This window comes from Simochromis diagramma, unplaced genomic scaffold, assembly GCF_900408965.1.
Source record: "Simochromis diagramma unplaced genomic scaffold, fSimDia1.1 OVJJ01000463.1, whole genome shotgun sequence".
NCBI classification, from domain to species: Eukaryota; Metazoa; Chordata; class Actinopteri; order Cichliformes; family Cichlidae; genus Simochromis; species Simochromis diagramma.
This window is the reverse complement of record NW_024386941.1, coordinates 763,505-780,187: the sequence shown is the minus strand read 5'-3', so window position 1 is coordinate 780,187 and position 16,683 is coordinate 763,505. Positions and strand designations below refer to the sequence as shown.

The 16,683-nt window shown below is 40.9% G+C and overlaps 1 protein-coding gene across 1 annotated transcript; it reads left to right on the top strand.

The window, feature by feature from the left end:
• The first annotated feature begins 4,487 nt into the window (after positions 1 to 4,487).
• On the top strand, positions 4,488 to 15,337 carry klc3 (kinesin light chain 3). Its single transcript, XM_040037767.1, has 14 exons — positions 4,488 to 4,699; positions 7,156 to 7,404; positions 8,009 to 8,074; positions 9,048 to 9,212; positions 9,821 to 9,896; positions 10,848 to 10,993; positions 11,082 to 11,164; positions 11,843 to 11,930; positions 12,185 to 12,286; positions 12,865 to 13,038; positions 13,142 to 13,241; positions 13,875 to 14,049; positions 14,135 to 14,201; positions 14,314 to 15,337. Exons 2-14 carry the CDS (start codon positions 7,195 to 7,197, stop codon positions 14,395 to 14,397), a joined length of 1,536 nt encoding a protein of 511 aa, XP_039893701.1. The 5' UTR covers positions 4,488 to 4,699; positions 7,156 to 7,194; the 3' UTR covers positions 14,398 to 15,337.
• The last annotated feature ends 1,346 nt before the right edge of the window (positions 15,338 to 16,683 follow it).

Below are 16,683 nucleotides of genomic sequence, written 5' to 3'. Positions count from 1 at the left end.
GTTGTTTCTCAGTCTGCAAATTGATGCTAATTTAAAGTGCTCTAAAGCTGCATTTTTAAAGGCCATCAGGGGGCGACACATGTGGTTCCTAAAAGACTTCCTATAGCAATCTCTGAGGGAACAAAGCTCTGCCCTGACCTTCGTTCACGCTGAGACTGAAGAAGTCACTTGGACGAGTGACGAAATGTTTCTCCCACTGAAAACGCTACGTCCAGATGGACAGAACCTTTTGGGACTTTTATGGTCTGAGTAGCAACAACTTTCCCTGAGGGCGACAATAAAGTATATTGTATGGTATCGAGTTACTTTTTCATTTTTGCCATGTCCTGCTGGGAAAATCCCCATGAACCTGCACTATTTCTGATGACCAGCAGGGGGCAATCGCTGTGGCTGCAAAAGAACAAAGAAGTCCATAGGAAAACAACTATGTTATCTTTTATGTACAGACACCAAATACCTGTGGAATATCTGCATGCTGAACTTTTTTTTTTCTCTACCTTAGCCTTAGTCTTAGTCTACCCCCGATCATTTATTTCTCATTTTAAATCAGCAGTGTTGGCCAGACCGCTCTGTGTGTGTGTGTGTGTGTGTGTCTCCGTTGCATAATTCTTTGAGCATGCTCGTTTACATAGTGAATCCCTGAAGTGTTTTAATGTGTAATCCTTGTCCATGACTGTGCATGCAAACAGGGTGCAGGGACTTCCTTCCTGTCAGCTGCTAGTTGGATCGCCAGCATAAAATACCAGCACCTCTGTAATCCCAGCTTTGATGTCAGTTTCTCATCTATCTCGCCTTTGCACCCAACCCCACCCCCGCAAAAAAAAAAAAAGAAAAAAAGAAAAGAAAAAAAGAAAGAAAAGAAAATAGCATTCAAAAAATATTCAGACATCTCTTGTCTTGTGCCGCAGTCACAGGCGACTCCATATCTGTCATACATGTGATATTTAGCATGTTATGTGTTCGTTAAAAAAAGTGTAGAAAAATAATTAAGGATGCAGAGTTTTAATGTTGGTATTTTTAGTGTTGAGGCTGTAATGATAGGCAGTGCTGCTAATGTGTCCTCAGAGCCGGTCACAGTGAGGTGACAGCAAAATGAAATGATATAGGATATCCAGTCATGAAAGTAAAGTGTGTCTCATTAGAGATGTGTGCGTATGAGTATGTTTGAAGATTAAGCCCCTCAATAAAAAAGCTTTCGTTGACATTATATTAAATGATTTAATAAATACAAAGTGTTTAAACATGCCAATTAGAAATGGAACACTTTGCAGAACATTAAAGAAATAAGGCAATGAGTAAAAACTGCTGCCTTAAAGCTGGCATGACTTTACGTTTCGCTGACTCAGCAGCCAAGTCTTAACACATTATTATGAAGGTCATTTTGGTTTATAGAAAGATCTAGAGGGCTGAACTGGTTCAGTGGGGCTTAACCTTTGCAGTGCTTGTCCCTTCTTCCTGGGAAGAAACTGTGCTACCCACCAAACCACCATGCTGCCCTGAAAATAAAGCAATCATTTTCATTGTTTCTTAAGTATATACTTTAAAATTATTGCTTTGTTTTCAGTTATTGGAGGACCTTTGTAATAAAAGTATATTATTAATACAAACTGCTGCATATGACTTCTTTCTTTTCACGCTTTTTACTATTGCCTCACCCCCAGCCCTTTTCTGGGGACTTACAAATGTGAAAATATATGGCCTAATAAAAAGACTCACTTTCCCACAATCCTTCTCTACCTCTGCTGCTCCAGATGTGCATGACTAAGCCCATTAGGTCCTCCTGTGAGTCATGGTAAATCTAAGTGACAATCTACAGTTTGAATTACACAGTAAAAGACACTTAAACGTCTCAGTCTGACTCCTCCATCAGCTGGTGGGCGGCGGATCTTTACTGATTCAGTTTCAGAGGCAGGACAGCTTTGCTCTTTATTATTGTGTTTAAGGCTGAGTGGAACTTTCTAAAGACCAAAATAGTGTCGATCATTAAGGCCATTGTGTAACTCCTCTGAGGGATTTCTTTGGTCTCTGGAGGGCGACTTTAAAGGTTGATCACTCGTCTAAACAGCTGTGGTTATATACATGTAACTCCTCATCAACATCCCTTCATTTATCAGCATTTGCTTTATTTTTCATAATATGTTACTGTGGTTATTCTTGTATTGTTTTGTGATATTATGGTTAAGTTTAGCTGTGCTGCCTGCAGATGATCAGCTGTAAACAGTTTGCATACATCATTTCCACCGTGACAAACATCAAATGTGGTTTAAAGTCCATTATAACTAATAAAATCAATTAATTTTAGTAAATTTCCAGTCTTTGCTGTTCTTCTGAGGCTGATGAGTTTCCAGGATGCACTGCAGACTTCAGTGATTACTGGGCTTCCTGTATTAAAGTTTATTTCTTTATCACAGCTGCACAGAATACTGAACCTAAAGTTATGTTAGGAGCCAGTGATGTTAGTAAAACTATTTTAATTAATTCAGGAACTGACTAGCTCTACTTTAAGACATATGACCTGCGTTTACCTGCAAAATGTCAGCGAAAGACAAACAAAGAGACTGCTTCTAGTTATTCTCACCCAGTCTGCCTTTGCTCCTGTAAACAAGGGTGTGTGAATTTTACATTGTCTCACACTTCCCTCTACACACACAGACCCACACATACACATTTTTCAGATCCTGTTTGTTTGCAGTTGTCTGTTGTTAAGCTGCTGAGCCGCAGCCCCGGTGACTCCCATTAGACCTGCTGTAATGCTCATTTGACTTTAATAAGACTAATGCTGGTTCAACAGTGACCTCTAGGTCTCTCTCTCACACACAGGCACACGCACAGACCACCCAGTTAATCTGACTGAAAGGACGTGCTAATCTCTGACAACGCAGCAACAATACAACAAAATGAGAAAACAGAGGAAGCAAACAGGAACTTAAATAAACCACAGCACCGAAGGGAGCCTGGCTGTTAATATAACTGCGTCTCCATGGATACATAGCAAAGCTACAACCACCAACCTTTTTAAACACGGGACTGTTTTAAGCAGCAAATAGTCTGCATTTTAAATGATAAAGAAACCAAGATCCAAGTTTGTTTGTTTATTTAAATAAATAAATAAGTTTACACCCACAGTTGTCACTCGTAAGGTATTAGAAGAGAAAGTTAAGAGCAGAGAACAAACAGATGACGTAAATATAATGAAATGTTATGTGAACATATGACTGATTTTACTTCAAAAATAACACTATGATGCTAAACTTAGCCTCAGATGTGCATTCATCCTCACTTTACCTTTACCTTTAATTTTTAATCGTTTAAAAGTTAAAGACAAAAGATAAAGACACCAAATTTTAAAATGCACATTATTGTCAATATTTTACCATTAATATTAATATTAGAGTTATATTTGACTAATTCATATTAGCTGAAAAAAGATCAATTAATAGCTGTGACAATAGATAGATAGATAGATAGGCAGTTCGTCTCTTCTGCAGATAGGTGGCTTTGTCCTGGGACAGGACGTCACAGTCGCGGTGTATGATGGGAAATTTGGGATCAGGTAAGCTTCTGCAAGTCGTTCAGCAGAGCGGACACAACAAACAGACAAATACCGGAAATCATGCGAGTTTACCTTCAAAATTAAAGCCTTTCTTTCATTATGGATTTCTCTTCCTAAAACGATTAATATTGGGGGTTTTAGAATCAGGGATCAGGGAATACAATTTCTTGATGTGCAATTTCTACAGTAATGTGGAGCCATAATACAGCTTCATTTGTCCATCGTACTGTGGAACCCTTGGGTCAAACACAGCATTTTATGTCTCTTTGCTTGTGCTGAGAAATGCCCATCATAAATGTGTTTTATGGAACACGATACCAAGGAACAGAAAGACAAATTATATTCTTCAGAATTGGCGAGCACCTTGTGCCAATTTAGTCTAATTGATTAATAACTTTACCTGAGGGAGAAATAAAATGCAAGCTGTGTTAAAAATAGTTGTGAGGAAAAATATTAATCCATCCATTCACCTAGTGACAGAATGCAGAAATCGAGCTCATCTGACAGGAATTCACTTTTCTCAGTGTTTCCAGTTACTTTTCTTCTTTCGATTGCTCCATTTATGACTCACTGTAGCGGATCATCTGTCTCGTTCTCACCCTATCACTAGCATCCTCTTCTGTCACATCAACATGACACACTCTGCATGTCCCTCCTCAATATCTTCTCTTTTCCTTCTGCCTGGCATCTCCATGTTCAACATCCTTTGTCCAACACATTGTTGAAGTATGCAGTCATTAATTATTTTATCACTAATAATTGCAGTTTAACATTCTTAAACTGAAAATAGATCCATTGATTAACAATATATATGGATTAAACAACAATCATAGAAGTACAAGTGAAATCAAGAAGTACAGGGTCCTTTGTACAACATTTATTTTGAAGTCGATAAGCGGAAGTTCAGTTCTGCTAAAGCTAGCTTGATGCTAGTGGCTGCGTAATGACAGGAGGAGGCGGCAGGTGAACGATTAACAGCGTTCACTTTTCTCCGTCCATCCTCTTTAAAAATAAATAAACTGAAAGTTACTGTGAGCGGAGATGTTCCGCAGTGACTGACGGGCTCCAGTTTACACATAAAAACCATTATTTCATTCAAACTGTGGATCAACACGAAAGCGCGCCGCGGGAGTTTGGACTTAGCAGGTAGGCTATAAATAACTGTCGGTTGTTGTGGATCTGAAATGAGGCGCAGCAGTCTGTGTGAGAGAGACATCTTTTGTTTTGTTTTTTTATTGTGTTGTTGTGCTGGAAGATGTTTCTGTCTTGTAGCTGCAGCAGCCGGTGGTGTTTAGACTCAGTGGACACTTTTAAAACTGTTGACAAACACACAGCTGAAATGTGCTGTTGAAATGTGACGCAGCGCTGTTTGTGTCCAGCAGAATTTTATATTCTCACCAGCGTCCTTATAAAGGTTGGAAAAGACACTTAAATCCATCATGGCTGCTTGGACAGATGGTCAGACATCCAGTTATAAACACATGGGCGGATTATGAGATACTGGGGCCCTGGGCACAGACATGTCAGAGCCCCCCCAGAGGAACTGTCAGAGGAACTACAACCCCAGTGGCTGCCACTGTGGAGGGACAGGGTGGCACATGATACACACTGGTGCCCAATGAAAGGAGCCGCCAAAAGAAGAAGCAGCTCTTGTTTGTCCATGTAGAAGTGGATTTTCTGTCTTGTCAACTTGTTTCTATTATACATTTGTTTTTCTTAATCTTAAAAGTCTTAAAAGTGTGATCCTGTATTAATGCAGTTGATGGCATGACATGCAAAAAGAGGTGTTTAATAGTGACTAAAGTGACCTTCATGTTGTTTGTTTGCTTGTGAACCCTCGTATTTAGCTCCAGAGGCTCACTTTGCTTCTGTGTGTGATCAGAAAAGAGGAAACTGAAAGCTATGAGTTTTTCTTTGTGGTGAAGTTGCTGACAGCTGTGAATTGTATTTCTGGGTTTTCTCCACAACATTCCTGTAGCGGAGTAGCCAAGTACTCCCTGACAGTGCTGAATTACAGTGTTCTTTACATTTTTAATCCACTTTACATTGAAAAAAGTGCATTCAGTGAAACCAATAAGAAATCTGCTTCTGTGTAATTTTAGGTTGGAGTTACCTGTGAAAGGTAACTCTCCTCACACACTTTGCATTGAGAATTAATCACATTTAATACTGTTTAAAACCAGCAAGCCTTAAAGTGGACCGAGTTAACACAGGATCTGCTTTTATTCAGTCTTACTGACCTTTCACTGAGAACGAGTAGGTGTTTGTGTGGACACAAAGACCTACTCTATTTACCTTGTAATCAAATTCAAATTCAAATTTTATTTGTCACACACACAACCATACACAGTATGACATGAGGTGAAATGCTTGTAGCTGTGCAATGCCCGACCATTAAATGACAGTGGTTTTACAGTATTTACAATTTACAGGTTATACAAAATTTACAGATTTAACTTAGAAATTTACAGTAAAAAAAATGTGCAAATAGCAGAAAGAGATTATAAATTATAGGAAGTGTGCATGAAGAAAAACCAGAGTGCGTGTGGTGATGTGATGTGTGTGTGAGAGTCCAGTCCTACACCTGGTTCAGGGCCCGAATAGCCTGGGGGAAGAAGCTCCTCCTCATTCTCTCTGTTTTGGCCTTAAGGGAGCGTAAAAGTGCTTCCCAGACCTCAACAGTGAGAAGAGTCCAATGTTGGGATGGGAGGTCCATCATAATCTTCCTAGCTTTGGTCTTGCACCGCTTGGTGTAGATGGACAGCAGGTCAGGGAGCTCTGATTGAATGATGCGTCCGGCTGAGCGCACCACTCTTTGCAGATCTCGTCTGTACCTGCTGTATTTATGTCTAGTGGTCCCTCACTCAGCGTTATTGTGGTTTTAATTCTTTGACTAACTAGAGTCTAACATTTTGAGACTGTTTTCTATAAAATGACTATAGCAGAAACGATTTTGACTCAGGAATCTCAGCTAGAAGATGAAACGCATGTCAACATGTAGGTATGAATGAGACCTACAGGGTGATGTGACCCTTGAAGTTTCCTGAAAAAGCAGCAGACATGGTCTTAATGAATCATCTATTGCACTATAAGTCAGCTTCTGAGTGGTTGTTCCTGTTTCCGTTGGTCCCAAAGCTTGTTGCTGTAGTTCTGCCACAGCCCTCGCACTGAGGGACCCTTCAGCAGGCACGAGGCTGACTCATCAGAGAGTCACTCCCTTCATGGGGCTGGATTCAGATTAAACAAACATTATCAGAGTTTACTTTTGCTTGCTTTTTTTCACAGACCTTCCATGTAGTCTATTTATCCACCAGCTGTGTCATGTATACACTTCACCAACAGCACTTTTAAATTATGCTTTAAGCCACCTTTCATATTTTAGAAAATCCATCTGTGTTTACTATTGCACTGCTGCTTCTACTACTAGTACTTCAGCGGCTTCAGTTACTGCTGCTGTCAGCTTCTGTTATCACTTTTACTCATAAATATTTCAGCTGCATGTAGCACTGATCCCCCTACAGCTCTCACTCTGCCGTTACTGCTAAATAAATGCATAATAAACTCCCACTGCAGATAATGCTGTAACGATGTGCTGTTCTCAGGTCGGTCGCAGTGAGAAAAGGAGCCTCGGAGCAGCAGCCATGTTGTCGGGGGAGGAGATTCTGTGTAGCACGCAGCAGGTGATCGCAGGGCTGGAGGCGCTGAGAGGGGAGAACCGCAGCCTGCTGGAGAGCCTGCAGGAGGCGCTGGAGAGCCGGGCGGTGCCAGAGAGCAGCAGCGTTGAGCAGGAGAAGACCAGCATCATCCACCAGTCGCTGGAGAGGATAGAGCTGGGGCTGAGTGAGGCACAGGTACCACCAGGAAATAAAGAAGCAAGCAGTCGCAATGAAATCTTGTGTCACACGTCTTTGTCTTCAAGCTTTTTTTTAAGGCTGAAATGGAAGAAAATAACATTCCCAGATAATTTAAAATTGAACTTCTTGTACTTTACATATTAAACAAAGTGATTTTTTTTTTTTATGAAATAGTTTTGAGTTTACGTTTAGTTTTAATTATTTTAACTGACTGTGTTTTTATTTGAACAAACAAACATGTTTAACTTGCCAGGCGCAGTTATTTTGAAAAATAAAAATAAATTTTGAGACTTGCATTTCTGTCATGAATGGTTGATGACAAACTTAAATGAACTGACACATAAAAATATCTGATGTCTGTCATTTTTTATTATTATTTTTTTATTTATTTATTTTGTTGTTGTTGTTCCTGTTGGTGTCCCGAGGCACTGATGACTGTTTTTCCTTTGATTTGTTTTGTCTGAAGTCGGGCTGTTGACAAGTTTTGAGCTCATTTACTGAAGCATAGTCGTTAAGTCACTGATCTCCCTTCATGGTGCACGCAGTCTTCTTTCTGTTGTTTCTGTTTCTGTTGGGTTTACATTTTTAAAATTGTCTTCAGGTGATGATGGCGTTGTCAGCTCACCTCGGTTCTCTGGAGGCAGAGAAACAAAAGCTACGAGCTCAGGTGAGTTTGTCGAAAAGACCTGTATACTTGTGTTGACACTCATCATAGGCTGCTCCATTTGGTCTCCCTTTTTAAATGTTTGTTAAAGCAAACATCTAACTTAGCATTCACCTGTCGTGGAGGCAAATTCATATATCCGTCTTTAGATTCAAGATATGAAGCATCATATGTCTCGCCGAAGAAGAAGACGTCCTCTTCACCAAAGAAACAAAATGCAAAGGAGGAAACGATGTCTTAATAAATTGTCTTCCTCTCCCTGCTCATCTCACTCAGGGCTCTAACACATGCGCATAAACATGCTAATCTAGTCCTAATTTAGTCAGCAGATTTGTCTTGTCACACTCCTTTTACTCCCTCCACCACAGTAGGTAGAAAAGCATGCTTCACACCCGGCATTGACAGCTGAGGTAAACAGTGGACTGACAACCTGCCACAGAGGGGGAAAAACTGCAGTCCGGGGTCACTTTGCTATCTGTAGAAAACTCGCTACAGATGAACAGCGGCAAGAGCTTTTGAAGTGACTTGGATGAAAACATAACTGCAAAATATTTAAATGGCACGCATTAGTTTTTTGTTTCTTATGTATTGATTATTGTTGATATTTTTCAAATATGTTAAAATAGAAGGTGTACAAAAGCTTTTTTTTTGTAATGAAAACTGGTAGAAATATGCTGGGATGTGGCTGAATGTAATGTTTTTGATCTCTCTTGGCTGACTAAAACATGTTTGTCCTACAGCGGCCACCGTAGCTTAGATTAGCACTCGAAGCGCTAAGAAAACAGGATTCAATTGGCTGCAATCTGCATTCTCCTGATATCTACTGGTGAAAACTTCACACACTGTAACTTTGAGCATTTAGATATGGCAGTGTCTGCGTTTTTGTTGCATGGCTCCTTCATTCTCTTGCCTGTTTCCTTCCTCTTCTCTTTGTTATGTATCATCCTCGCTCTCATTTCTGCATCCTCCCTCTCAGGTTCGTCGTCTCTGTCAGGAGAACCAGTGGTTGAGGGATGAGCTGGCTGGCGCTCAGCAGCGGCTTCAGGACACGGAGCAGGAGGTGGTCACCCTCGAGGAGCAGAACAGACACCTGCAGTTCATGTCCTCCATACGCAAGTATGACCAGGATGAGCCGCCTCTGGTGAGGACAGAAAACATGCTAACCCACATATGTCTGCAGAAGAGTCTGTTGGTATTTACCAGCCAGCTGAGAGTTTGAGTAACAACAAACAACCTGCCCTTCAAGATGAGTAACAGAGAGAATCAGCGCTTCGCTGTGTCAGCACAGGAATCTTAACCATGGTGTTTGTGTGTATATTCATCAAATTAATATGCTGAAAGTTTGTCTGCAGCTGGAGGTTTGGAGGACTTTACTAAAGCTGTTGTAATTATATACTGGGCAGAAGGACGTCATGTCCCATCTCAGCAAGTTTAGCAAGTTTTTCCTGATGTGTTGGCAAACTGTTTAAGCTCTAATGTCATAGAGCAACATTAGCATTCATTTGGATTCCAGCTGGTTTGCATCCAATGAATGCACCACCAGTTTTCACTCTCTCTGCTTTAGCTTCACTCAGCTGCCTTCCTGTCATTGCCAATTAGCGTGTAGGACAGTGTGCAGGTGCGGGTTTATCAGAGCTCGCTGACAAAAAGCAGCTACTGAAACCACTATATGAACCATATAGTCAACTTTTAAGCTTACTGTTAGTACTGCTGTCTTCTAAGTCGTGCTGTGTGTGTTTCTTATTTCAGGATGACAAAGACACTTCCTCCAACAAAGAGTCTCTGGATGACCTCTTTCCTGCTGAGGATGAGGAGCAGTCTTCGAGTGAGGCTCTTCTAGGCTTTGAAATGTGTTTTTATTATCGTTTTGAACACCTCCCTGTCTCCAAAATGACAAAACCCTTTTTTTGATAGATTTTTTTTGGATACAGAGGAGGTGTTGAGTAAATGCAAACTGTTTTTAATTTAAATTAGTCAATACATTGAGCACAACTCTCATCGTGATTTAGTTTGAGTGCTTTGAGAAGTGTCAGCGTTGAAACTGGAGGCAGATACTGGTTTACATCTTCACTGGGCATAGATAAGCTCAAGGTGTAACTGTTGCTTCTAATCCTGATATCTGAGTAACTGCTGACACACAACAAACACATTTTATCGGCTTACACATGAATTTAGAGCGCATGAAGGTGGAAGCATGAAAGCGATCTGTGAATCTCTGTAGTGTGAAATACGACGCCAGTCTGAAGTTATCTTTTAGGACAGCAGCTTCCTTTTAGAAAATGGTGAAACATGAGTACGCATCGCTACCTCCTTTGACTTTTGTTTTTTGACAGCGTTAAAGCCTGACAAAAACTTAAAGATATAAACTTTAGTGTTTTTAGAGGTTAGACGACTGCAGGTTGAGCGTGAGTGACCAGGGAGAAAAGATGAAATGGGAAAATAAAAATTTTCGCCTGCATTTATTGTTACGCTTAAACTTTTCTATTATGATCAATTTTACTTAATTGCCTAAATAGCAGTGCAATTATGCAGCCAGTTTTCATGTAATACATCTTTATTTGGGCTTAACACCATCCATCCATTCGTCTAAAAAATAGTTTTCATCATACTTTATTTGTGATACATACAGTATAGAAAACAGGTCAAATTAAATATTAGGTTCCACCCTGCCTTGTTTTTGGTCCTCTCTGATGATCCAAAATGAGTTTCCGTAGCAGGAACTGGGCCCTTCTAAAGTCAGCATGGTCTTGCTTTTATTTGTTTGTTTGTCGTTTAGTGTCCCAGCCTCATCACAGCAGTGCAGCAGCTGCAGCCCAGCAGGGCGGCTACGAGATCCCCGCCCGCCTTCGAACGCTCCATAACCTGGTCATCCAGTACGCATCCCAGGGACGATATGAGGTCGCGGTACCGCTGTGCAAACAGGTGGGAGGGGCTTCCACTGTTCTAACTGTTGCTAACCAAAACAAATCGCCTGACAACCATTTAAAATGACCTCATCGTGTGTCCGCAGGCTTTGGAAGACCTGGAAAAGTCCTCTGGCCACACCCACCCAGACGTAGCCACCATGCTCAATATACTGGCGCTGGTGTACAGGTGATGTCAGTTAGCATTGCAAAAGCGTCTGTATTGGTATTTACAGCTACCGCGGTGGCACTATCAAAGCTGGGTTAACCATTCGAGGTCTTCCAGACGACTCAGAGTTCATGCTTTATTTGTTCTGGTCGAGTACGTCGTGTGACTCTCCTTCAGTTCAGAAATGTCCTCCCGGCTTTCGTCTCGTCTAACCCATCAGTGCCGTTTGTCTTATACGGTGCAGGTTTCATACAGGCAGCAGGTGCACGTCTTTTCCTTCAGCTCTGCCGGCACAATGATGCACTTTAAATGTTAAATGTCTTCAAATGTTAAAGACGTAATGATGCTGCAGATAAAGTGATTTATTATTCAGTTTTAGATGGAAAGAAATGGTTTGTTGTGCTTGTATCAGTTGAGGTAGGCGTATAAATGCTTTTCCTGCCCGGTTTGAGCCGAGCGTCCCGTGTAAGCAGTTGGTGTGCAGTAATTGAGCGGATCGGCTTCTCTGTCATCAGCATTATATTGCTCTGACTGGTTGTGGCTTTGACTCTGGCTTGTGATACCTGGCAAATTTGAGGTTTAATAAAAGTTTCTTGTAATAGATGATAGATTATCTGAAACTCTTAGGGAGGAAGTGTCCTTAACAAGCCAAACGCTTCTCACTGGGTGAACAGTGTGGTTTGTATTGTTTCCCTACAGAGACCAGAACAAATACAAAGAGGCCGCCAACCTGCTGAACGATGCTTTGGCCATCAGGGAGAAAACTCTTGGGATGGACCATCCGGCTGTAAGTTACTCAGCTGCACTGGAAGAAAACTTATAATGAGGCGGCTAAAACTGGTTTCAGCGTTCTCTTTCATCAGCGTAAACATGAAACATAAAACCTTGTGGGTTACAAGAATTTTGATCCTCATTTGTTGTTCGTTGCTTCCGACATGCCTGACCTGCAAATATTGGCTCCCTTTGTAGTCATTTCATGTGGTTTAGACTTTAGTGAGTGAGCTGGTGTGTATTTGTGTGTGTGCGTGTGTGTGTATGCAGGTGGCAGCGACGCTCAACAACCTGGCAGTGCTTTATGGGAAAAGAGGAAAATACAAGGAAGCAGAGCCGCTTTGTAAAAGAGCTCTAGAGATCAGAGAGAAGGTAAGAAAACACCTTTGTATTACAACAGATATCCCAAATTCCTACTAATAACTCACTTTAACCTTAATCTAACCTAGATTATGGATGCCCGACTTATAACAGACTCAATGTTTTGCCAATTTACTTCCATCCATCCATTCTCTGCTGCTTATCCTTTTCAGGGTCATGAGGGGGTCTTAGGGTAAGAGGCAGGGTACACCCTGGACAGGTCACCAGTCTGTTGCAGGGCTAACACATAGACAACCATTCACACTCAATTTAAAGTTTCCAATTAACCTATCTGCATGTCTTTGGACTGTGGGAGGAAGCCGGAGTACCCGGAGAGAACCCACGCACAGGGAGAACATGCAAAGACCCCAGTCTGATGGTGGGATTGAACTCCGGAGGCAACAGTGCTAACCACTGTGCCACCGTGCTGCCCTTGCTAATTTACTTAAACATCTAAATATGTCCTCTATCCTTCGATGTCACAGAGCTGAGTGAGCAGGCATCCCCTGTATCACATACTGGAAGTGTTATGGAAAGAGTAACTGGTTGATCGTCCCTCACCGTGCACCTTTTCTTTGTTGCCTCCTCAGGTTCTCGGTACAGATCATCCAGATGTGGCCAAACAGCTGAACAACCTGGCTCTGCTGTGTCAGAACCAGGGGAAGTACCAGGAAGTGGAGCAGTACTACGAGCGCGCTCTGCACATCTACCAGAGCAAGCTGGGACCAGACGACGCCAACGTGGCTAAAACCAAGAACAACCTGGTGAGAGGAAACCTCGTTGTCTGGATTACTGAGGCTGTTGTTAGTTTACAATATTATTATTTTTTCAATCATCATTTAAACCCCCCCCCCTCCTCTCCCTCAGGCATCATGTTATCTTAAGCAGGGGAAATACAGACAAGCTGAAGCTCTTTACAAAGAGATCCTGACCAGAGCGCATGAAAAGGAGTTCGGGTCTGTTGAAGGTACAAACAGATTACTTCATGTAACTGCTCATGTTTGTGTAATTGTTCTCGTGACACGATGACATTTTAAGAGCGTGAGATAACCACAAGGGATCAGTTCCACCACTGAGTACTGAGAAAACTACCTAACGCTGGCATAACACATTCATTTTTATCATTTTAACATGAGCTGTGATTCATTCTGCTCAGTTTTAGCTTTCTGTGTTGTCTTTGTGTATTCATGTTGAATTTGGCTAATGTACCTTTTTTAATGTTTGCATGATTCTCATTCAAATATAGGGGCCGCACCCTATATTTACCCTATAAGCCCCGGAGTTTGTCCTTAGGGGCTTCTCTGACAGCAGATACATGACACATAATAGCTTCTTTGCCTCATATACTATTTCATCATATAAGTCTCAGTCAGACTCTGTGGAAATCTGTCATTTTTGTAGTTTTACTTCAGCAGTTTTCATATTTTTAAATGTAGGTCTGTCTCAGTCTTTCTGCAAAAACAGTTTTATTTAGATTTTTTTTTGTATACTGTACAGTTTTATATTGTTCTTATCGTATTAATGTCCAACTGTGTCCAAAAAAAGAAAGAAACTTCAAATTTCAATGTAAACAATTGCTTGTTTTATGTCTGTTGTCCAGGTGACGGGCGTCCCAGCTGGTCCGGCGTGGTGGAGGACGGCGGGTCCACACAGGATGGACTTAAGCGCAGTGGCTCCTTCACCAAACTCCGAGAGTCGATCAGGCGAAGCAGCGAGAAACTGGTCCGAAAGCTGAAAGGAGTCGGAATGGAGGAAACAACCCCAAGGAATGCTGGGTAATATTCTGTAAACAAGGTGTTTTAGCTCCAGCTGAATGCTGAAAAGCCACCTGATGAACAGTTTGTTCTGCCCCGTTTTCAGGATGAAGAGGGCAAACTCTCTGAATGTTTTGAACGTTGGCGTCAGAGAAAGTCAGGATGGCAGCGAGGTGAGCAGACTGTTAACCATACAGTCTGAAAACCAGAAATCTGCAAGCATCTCATGCACATTTAAGATAAACGTCACCTCTTAACACACATTTTGTGTTTTTTGTTGATCAGTCGAGTCAGCTGACGGATACTCGAGGCCTGAGCTCCAGCACTCAGAGTCTGATGAGAAGAGGCTCACTCGGCGGGAACAGCTAACGCAAAAATAAGAATATCCCCTAAAAACGCAACACCTTTCAAAGATGACGATCGGCACAGAGCAGTGTGTTTAATCAGTGTGGGAACATCAGGCCTGAGTGGATTCATCATTTTTAGTCTTCAAGGAAAAAAAGATAATTGACTCGACTAAGATGCTTCCAAAAATCTGACTTTTAAAATTAGTTTGTTTCATTCTAAAAACGCACAATTTCAGTTTTTTCTTTTAAAAAAAACAAAACAAAACAACAAAGCATAAATAGAGGGCTGGGTCATGTGATGAATTTTAACTTGACGTTATCGGAATTGCACTATGACATTTTCTTCCGGATCACTTGAAGTTTTAAATCCCGTCATTCCTGGTTTTAGGTTTAGTTCTATGATTTCCAGTTAACTTTTGATCTTGAACTCGTAGGACCTGGCGTCCACATATGTGGACATCACATTTTGGGTTGTCTAGACCACAATACAAAATTTTTCCCCAATCAGCTCAAATAGCAAACAGAAATTAAAAATGCATGCCATGAAAGAGTTCGCGTCTTAGCAGGTTAATTTTAAATTGTGCTAAAATCACTTTAATCTAGTTTAAATGCATTTCCCCTGCAGACTGTGTTTTTACACAAACGCGACCACGTTACACTAAGGAAAGCGGCAATCTGTAGGTTAACATTTGAACCATGGGAAATTTTAAGACACTTCACTTGATGCTTTGATACTAAAGATCATATTTTTTAAATGGAGTTGTTTGTAATTTGAGAAGCAGTGCAGGGATGTAAAGTTCTTTACACAATTTTTAAAATGTAAAGTGTAATTTTACGTTCGAGGAAGATGATAAGCTATCAAAGTTTACACTGTTTAAAGTAAAAAAAAAAAAAAATGGTACGTGTATTTTGCCTTTAAAATGTGCTGGTCATGTATAATTTATATTGTTAGACTGCTGCGTTATTGGACCAGAAGTCCTGCTCGGACACGATGAAAATAAGGAACAACTTTAAAAAAACAAAAAAACAAGTTGGAGCAGTTTCAGGATTCCAGCTGTTGGTTTGCACCTTGTGAAAACAAATTGTCTTTACAAAAGCAAATATTTGACTTTTTAACTTAGTACTTTTTACAGTCAGTACTTTTGCACATATGTACATAGGTAATATCTTCTAACTGCTTATGGATGTAAATCATTCTCTAAGGCTACGTTCACGCTGCAGGCGAACGCGCATCAAATCCGATTTTTTTTTACCCTCTGCGACCCATATCCGATCATGGTGTGACAGTGTGAACGGCACAAATCCGATATTTTCAAATCCGATCTGGGTCACTTAAATATGTGGTACTGAATCCGATACATCTACATTATTATGTAAATAACAAAATAACTTAAAGCAAAAATTGGGAAACGTCAAGTCCGAAGTCTTTATATTAAGGGCCATCAGTCAAACGATACTGTTTAGTCTGGGTCTAAACAGAGCGCGTTGTGTGTGACGTCTTCTTTTGTGCATGCGGGTCGCTTTGAGCGTTCACACTAGAGCGCGTTTGCTGTCACATTTTATTTGTAGTGTGAACGAGCAGACAAAAAAAATCGGAATTGAGCATTAAGACCTGCAGTGTGAACGTAGCCTATGTTCAGTATTTATTGATTATCCGTTTGTTGCATTTTGAATTTCAGATGTGTAAAAGTCTCCCTAGGTTTGTTGCTGTGTGCCCAAATGTCAGCTTTGGCCTGATAATTTTAAACTGGTTTTTGAGGTTGAGATGAAAGTCTTTACCGAAAGCCGCCGTGTAGATTTATACAATGTTTCCAAGGCAAAGAACAAGTAGTAAAAATAGCAGCGGCGGTACAGCTTTGCAGCTGTTGAAAATGTTTCTGGCAAACATCTGATGTCTAACCAGGAAAGTAATCAAATCATGAGACAACCAACAAGCAATGAGAGAGCAAAGGAGGGGACGGGTGGATCGCTCGGCAGCCGAGTGATACATAAATATGATGGTGCATTCGAGGCTTTCACTCTACACTGATAGAAGTAGCATTATCAACTACTGAGGTAGCCTACGTTTAGATATTGAGGTATTCGTCTAATGTTACATCTATGCTTTTCACTGAAATGCCTGAAATTCTACTTTCTGATATTTATTAGAGATATTTTTTAAACTAGTTGAACTGAAGATTTGTTACAAAGAGCGTTGAATAACAAGTTTTACACAAACACCTGAGAATTCTGATAATAGACTGGGTCCCTGAAAGCAGCATTACCACCTGATCCATGAAGATTTTCATTCCATGAGACTCCTGGTAGG